Raw genomic sequence first — 6,521 nt, 5'->3', positions numbered from 1 at the left:
ACCTGGGAGCCACACCCCTGCTCCTCTTTAGGAGCTCGGCTATTTTTGGGATCCGTGGGCAGTGTCCAGGACCCTCCCTGACCTCTCTCCTGTCCCGTTTGCAGATGACCCAGCAGATGGCTGGGATGAACTTCTACGGAGCCAACGGAATGATGGGCTACGGACAGTCCATGGGAGGAGGAGGAGGAGCCCAGGGCAGCAACCCCTCCCTCAGCTCCCCGCTGTGGAAATGAGCCCTCGCCTCGTGACCGTTTCTGCCTTTGTTCTGTTCTCCAAACCTGCTCCATGAGACATTTGGGGTTTTTGCTTTCGGGTTCGGGGGGGCCCAGCCCAACCCAACCCAACCCGAATGGGGTTTTTTTTTTCCATCCCTGAGCTCCATCTCTGCCTTTCTCACTGTCACAGCCGCGGGGACAGCTCGGTGAGCAGGACACGAGCGCGCCGTCCTCAGCACAGTCAATGCACACGGGGAGGGGACCCCTCCCTGCACAAAGCTCCACCAGAGCTCCTGGGTAGCACTTGATGCCCTGCTGGGCACCTGGGCACAGCTGGGACTGGGAAATCTGGACTTAATCCCACCTGGAAAGCTGGGATTTCTCCCTTCAACTCCAGTGTTAACAGATATTTTTTTTGGGGAGGGGGAAAAGGCTGGGGAACCTCGTTTGGTGCTGAGGGACTGGATTTAAGCCGAGCCCAGGGGCAAGCGAGCCTTGCTACCTCCTCCCTCGAGCGGAGCTCTCCCTGCTCCCACCCTCCTCGGAACCAAAGTCCTGTCCCTCCCCCCCTGAGCAAGCAGGAATCTCGCCTGGAGTGGGGACAAAGCTGATGGAATGTGAAAAACTTGCACTCCAGAGGGAATTTTTCTGGCTGATGTCGGGATTTGATGGGATTTCACTTTTAACAATCTAACCAGAGTTAACTTCTCCAGGGCCCAGAGCCCCTCTGTGAGTTTTCTTACACTTTTAAAAAGAATGACTCTGACATCCTAATTTATACTTTTTTTCCTTTTTTTTGGTCGTTTTTTTTGGTTGGTTTTGTTCTGTTCTTGTTGTCGTTGTTCCTGTGTAATCCTGGTTCCCCCCACCCCTTTCCTGGCTCGCTTGGGACATTTTAATCTTAGGCAGATTTCTTTTCTCATCTCCAGTAGAACCCAAAACTGCTTCAAAAGTCAGCAACAAGTCAGACTCGTGGTCTGCTCTCTCCTGTGGATATGTAAATTCCCAAATAAAACATTGCAGTGGATTGCTCTGGTGTTGCTGGTCACTCCAGGTGCGGGAATTTAGGGAATTTCATCCCAAAAATCAGCCCGAATTCCCTCTGTTTTGGGCTCTGTCCCAAATGCCAGGGAGCTGAGGGAGCACAGCCCAGGCACAATCCAAAGCTGACACTTTTGTATACAAACCCCTCAGCTTTGGGGTGGGGGGAAGGTGGAGCAGAATTCCTGCGGCTGCTGCGATTAAATGACTTAATTCCAGCTCTAATTCCGGTATTTCCTTGCAGCTTTAAGCTCGGGTTTAACAAAACCTGGCCGAGGCTCGTCCAGAAATGTGAAGGAACTGGGAAAATCAGAGAATTGTGGGATTCCAGAATGGTTTGGGTCTCTTTCCATCCCCTTGCCCAATCCCAGGATGCTCCAGCCTGGCCTTGGGCACTTCCAGGGATCCAGGGGCAGCCACAGCTTCTCTGGGAATTCCATCCCAGCCCCTCCCCACCCTCCCAGGGAGGAATTCCATCCCAAAATCCCACCCAACCCTTCCCATTCCCCCTTGTCCTGCCCCTCCATGGCCTTGGGAAAAGCTCCCTCCCCATTTTTCTTGGGAAGCTGGAGGGGATTTGGGAACCAGGGAAGTTTGGGGCTGCTTGTGGGATCTTTTCTTAATTGTGGCATTTCTCTCTTCAAGCCCAACCTGCTTTTTCCAGGGTAAAAAAAAAGGGTTTTTTCCCATTCCCCTCCTTCCCATGATATCCATGGGGGTTGTGGGATGACTTTTTTTTGGGGGGGGAAAAGCTCAACTCAAACACAACAAAAAGTTTTCAAGCTGGCTTTAATCATCTTCACTTGCTGCCCCGATACTGTACATGCAGGTACAAGCCAATTAAAAGGTGAATAATTCAGATTTTTTTTTTCCCTCCCTTTTTTTTTGTTTTTTTTTTTTTCTTTTTTTTGGGAGGGGAAAGAAAACTTTAGGAATATTTTACAAAACAGAGCGTGCGCCCTCAGAGCCGTCGGTCCCGCAGATAGAAACCACAAAAATACAAGAGTTTGACATTTAAGAAAGGAGCACACACATAGAAAACGGGACAGGACACAGGTAGAAAATCACCATTTGCTCGTTGCTTAAATATTCCCACTCTTCTGTAGCCATCCCAAACCCATCCCCCTTCTCTTGGATGTGGGATTGGAGCTCCGAGGATGCTCCAGTTCCCCCCATTCCCGGTGGTTTTTAAAGTTTTGGGGGAGGGTGGAGTTGTGAAATGGGAGGAATCTGTCATGAAACCGAAGTTTAGCACGAGGTTGGGGGGTGGTGGAGGCAGCGCTCCCATCCCAGCTCCCAGAAATCCGGAAATATCCAAGGAAAGTCCTTTCCTGGCTCTCCTTTCCTCCCCTCATCCCCCTCCCTGCTGTCACCTTCTCATTTAGTGCCAATTAACTCGTGGTTAATTGGGCTCTGACACCTCCCCAGACTCACGGGGCTCTCCTGGTGATTCCTTTCCATGGGAATTTTGGGGGATTTGAGGCTGGATTTCGGTGTCCTTGTGGGGTTTGGCACTTGCAGCCCTGTCCCTCCTTTCAGCCTCAGCTTCCAGGGGCTTGGAATTCCTGGCTGAGCTCTGGGAGCATCTCCTTGCCTTGAATCCCTCGTCATTCCCATCCTTTTATTCCTCCTCCAGCTCTTTAGGGGGAAGCTGGCTTTAAAGATTCCTTATCACGGATAAAATCCCGTTAATTTGGAACGGAAATCCAGACTTTTTCAGATGGAATAAACATTCCCAAACTCCACTTTGGCTGCTCCTAAAAATCCATTTGGGGCTTTCCCTCCCCCCCCCCCCCCCCCCTTTCCCCACCCTTATTTCCCTGCTGCTGCCAACCCAAATTCCAGGAGAAATTCCCAACCTGCTTCCCCCAGAGCTGTTTTTAGGTGTAAACTTGAGGCATCAATGACAGATTCCGGAGCCCTGGATCATCCTGAACATTCCAGGTGCTCGTTCCTGGGATTCATTCCGAGCTGGGGAGGAGGAGGAGGACGACGGGATGGGGAAGATTCTCTCCTTTCACGGCATGAAAAGATCAAAGCCCTTTAAGAAATCAAGGCCACCAACTTCAAAGTGCTCTGAACATTCAGGAGGGGGGGAGCTGCTCCTTCCCGAGGCCCTCGGGATCGGGAATTCCTTCAGGATTTTCCCTGGGGCGGGAGAAAATTCCCTTTTTAGCCAGAGGGAGCTGGGATCCTGGAGGGAATGGGATCAATGTCCCAGGAGAGGGACACCTTCCCTGCCTGCTCCAGAGGCTCCTTTTCCATCCAGGAGCTTTGGAGAGGGATTTGTGCCCCTTCCAAGGGCTCTGGAAAGGGATTTGTGCCCCTTCCAAGGGCTCTGGAAAGGGATTTGTGCCCCTCCAAGGGCTCTGGAGAGGGATTTGTGCCTTTCCAAGGGCTCTGGAAGGGATTTGTGGCCCGTCCAAGGGCTCTGGAAAGGGATTTGTGCCCCTCCAAGGGCTCTGGAGAGGGATTTGTGCCCCTTCCAAGGGCTCTGGAGAGGGATTTGTGCCTTTCCAAGGGCTCTGGAAAGGGATTTGTGCCCCTCCAAGGGCTCTGGAGAGGGATTTGTGCCCCTTCCAAGGGCTCTGGAAAGGGATTTGTGCCCCTTCCAAGAGCGGGAACAGCGCCAGATTTTGGAATGGAGCCCCTCACCCACCCCTGGGAAGGTTTTGGGGGACTCAGGGCAGCTCTGGAGGGGCTGATGGACAGAGGGGATGGAAAAGGGACACAGGGATCCCTCTGGATCATCCCGGGATTCCTTTGCCTTGGGCTCAAATCCCAAAGGGAGCAGGGTTTGGAGTGGGTGGGAGCCGCCCACCCCAATCATGGATTGCTTTTCATTCCACAGGGAAACAAACAAACAAAAAAAAAACCTGGATGTGGCCGAGTGCACAAGCTGTGGATCCTAAAGGAATGGAAAAAGAGGGGAAAAGGGAAGGATCCAAGGAAAAGAAAAGGATGAGGTATAGCAACAACCGGAGCTCCAGCCGGGCACGGGCGTCGCGGCAGCTCCAGGCCCTGGGGGAGCACTGGGATCTCCTGGATTCTCCCGGATTCTCTCGGATTCCTGGAGTCCATCCCAGTGTTCCTGAGGGATGCTCGGGGGTCCCACAGCGTGGAGGTTCCTCAGACACCCAGACCAACACTTGGGTCCTTGGCTGGAGACTTTTCCAAGTCTTTTTAAAGCCAAAATCTTCCTCAGGTGAGCGGGATTGTCCCACCCGGTCACGGAGTGACCCCCAGAATTCCAACCCTGTTATTTGGGATGCTTTATTTTCCCTAAAAAGTCTTTCCTGTTGTTTTTCAACTCCTAAAGGTGATTTTTGCACCTTTAACAAGCCAGCCAAGGACTGGGAGGGGGTTTCTCCATGAAAAAGAAATCCTGCCCCATCCCTGGAAGTGTCCCAGGATGGGGCTTGGAGCAGCTTCTGGAAGCTGGAATTCGATGGATTTTAAGGTCTTTCCCACCCAAACCAGTCTGGGATCCTGTGGAGCAGAGGGAAGACTTCCAGTTGGAACAGCTTTGCTACAAAAACATTGGAAAAGGCCGATGCAAACCCTGCTGTTCCTGCAGGGAATTCTCCAGATCCATCTGCAGCCGTGAAACCCCGAAGGAAAAGCAGGGAGAGCTCTTCCCATCCATGAGGAAAAACACATTCAGGCTTTGGATTCAGCCTGGACGCCGTTCCTTGACCCGCACAATTCCATATTTTCCAAACCTGTGGCCAATCCCACACATTCCAGAGCTTTCCCTGTGTGCATTGTCCAGGCATTTCCCATCCATCCGGAAAGAAGCGTCCGAGTCAACTGGAAGAAAAATCTTCTGCCTGGAAAAACATCCCTGGCGCAGATTTTTTTTAGGGAATTCTTTTGTAGCAGGAAAAAATGTTCTGGCCCTGCCAGGGGTTTGTGAGTCCAGGTGGGAACTGTGGAATCTCATCCCACAAAAACGCAGATCCAGGCTGGAATTCCCAAGTCCTGAGGAATTCCTGCTCTGTTTGTAACCAGGAGCTCCCAACTCCCGCAGCAAAGGTTGGAGGAGCTGGGAAAGGTGCAGGGAATTCTTCCCGCCCTCTCCGATGCTCTGTGGCAGCAGGTTCAGGGAATTGGTGCTGTATCCCACTGGATTTTGGGAAAACTCCATCTAAACCTCCTCTCCCAGGTTTTCGGTGTGCCCTGATGGTGATGAAACACGAGCTGGATTCTGATTGATCCCAATTTCTTGGAAATTTTCACTGGACTTTGGCAAATCCGGCCCATTCCAGGCTGGTGGAAAACCAGGGATGACTCAGGCCTGGAATCTTGGAGTGTTTTCTGTGCTTTGTGTGAATTTTATCAGCTTTTAGGGGATGTTTCAGCATCATTCCGAGGGGGTTTTTTTCGGTCAAATCCATCCTCGTGATTCCAGCTGGGGGTTTGGATTTCAGCTCTGGCAGTGTTGGGTGGGGGCTGGGTGTCAAAGGCGCTGCAAAACTGACTTAATTCCACATTCATTCCTCTTTCCAGGGAAAAATCTCTGGCAAATCCAATGGTTTGGATTTCTTCTCTTGCTAGAAAGCAGAGGAAAGCATCAAAGAATCCCTTCCAGTGCAGCCGCTTTTGCAAATCTCCTTGCACATCAAAAACGCCCTTTGCGAGAAAATATTCCCCCGGAAAAACAACAAAAAACCAACCTTGGAGTGCAGGAATTTATCCTGGGATAAAGTTCCTTTTCTCGGGAGCTGGCACAGGGCAGAGTTTGGGATTTCTGGGTGTCTTGGCCGTGTTTTTCTCGTCATTTGAGGAAGGAAAACGTCTGCCACGAGGTTCGGGGGGTTGAGAAATGAGGAGCTGATGTTGCAACCCCAGCGGGGCACAACCCCGGCTCTTCCCCCAGTTTGGGTTTCCCACACCAGTTCAAGGTGGGTCATTCCCGCTGGGAAGTGAGTGGCAGCTCCTGGGGGGCTGCAAGGGAAGGAGGGAATGTTCCGTTGGATTTTGGTGTCGCTCCACGGTGTTTCCACTTCTCCAGGAGCAGGAGGAATCCCTGCACTGCACTTTGTCCTTGTCACCCCCCCCAACTCCTCCTCAGTGATCCACGAGCCCAAATCTCCGGGTTTTCCTCACTCCCAGGTGGAATTTCACCGGGATTTTTCCAGCAGAAACCCAGGGATGCTTTTGTTGGCCCTCTGGAGCGCGTGGTCGCCGCGTTCTGCCGCTCGTCCCCCGCCTCTTCTCCCCGGCACGGCACGGCCGTGGGATGTTCCTGGAGCAGGGAAGCAG

At 52.2% G+C, this 6,521-nt stretch overlaps 1 protein-coding gene across 1 annotated transcript in view; it reads left to right on the top strand.

Annotated features, from left to right (window-relative positions):
• Positions 1-1,242, top strand: part of SMAP2 (small ArfGAP2) — a 7,192-nt gene extending 5,950 nt beyond the window's left edge. Inside the window, exon 10 of the mRNA XM_017736113.1 lies at positions 105-1,242. Within this exon, the coding sequence (XP_017591602.1) occupies positions 105-233 (129 nt within the window). The 3' untranslated portion in view covers positions 234-1,242. The remainder of the gene's footprint in view (positions 1-104) is intronic.
• The last annotated feature ends 5,279 nt before the right edge of the window (positions 1,243-6,521 follow it).

Source organism: Corvus brachyrhynchos, unplaced genomic scaffold (assembly GCF_000691975.1).
Source record: "Corvus brachyrhynchos isolate BGI_N302 unplaced genomic scaffold, ASM69197v1 scaffold65, whole genome shotgun sequence".
NCBI lineage: Eukaryota > Metazoa > Chordata > Aves > Passeriformes > Corvidae > Corvus > Corvus brachyrhynchos.
The sequence above is the reverse complement of the archived record's forward strand: the minus strand, read 5'-3'. Positions and strand labels throughout refer to the sequence as shown.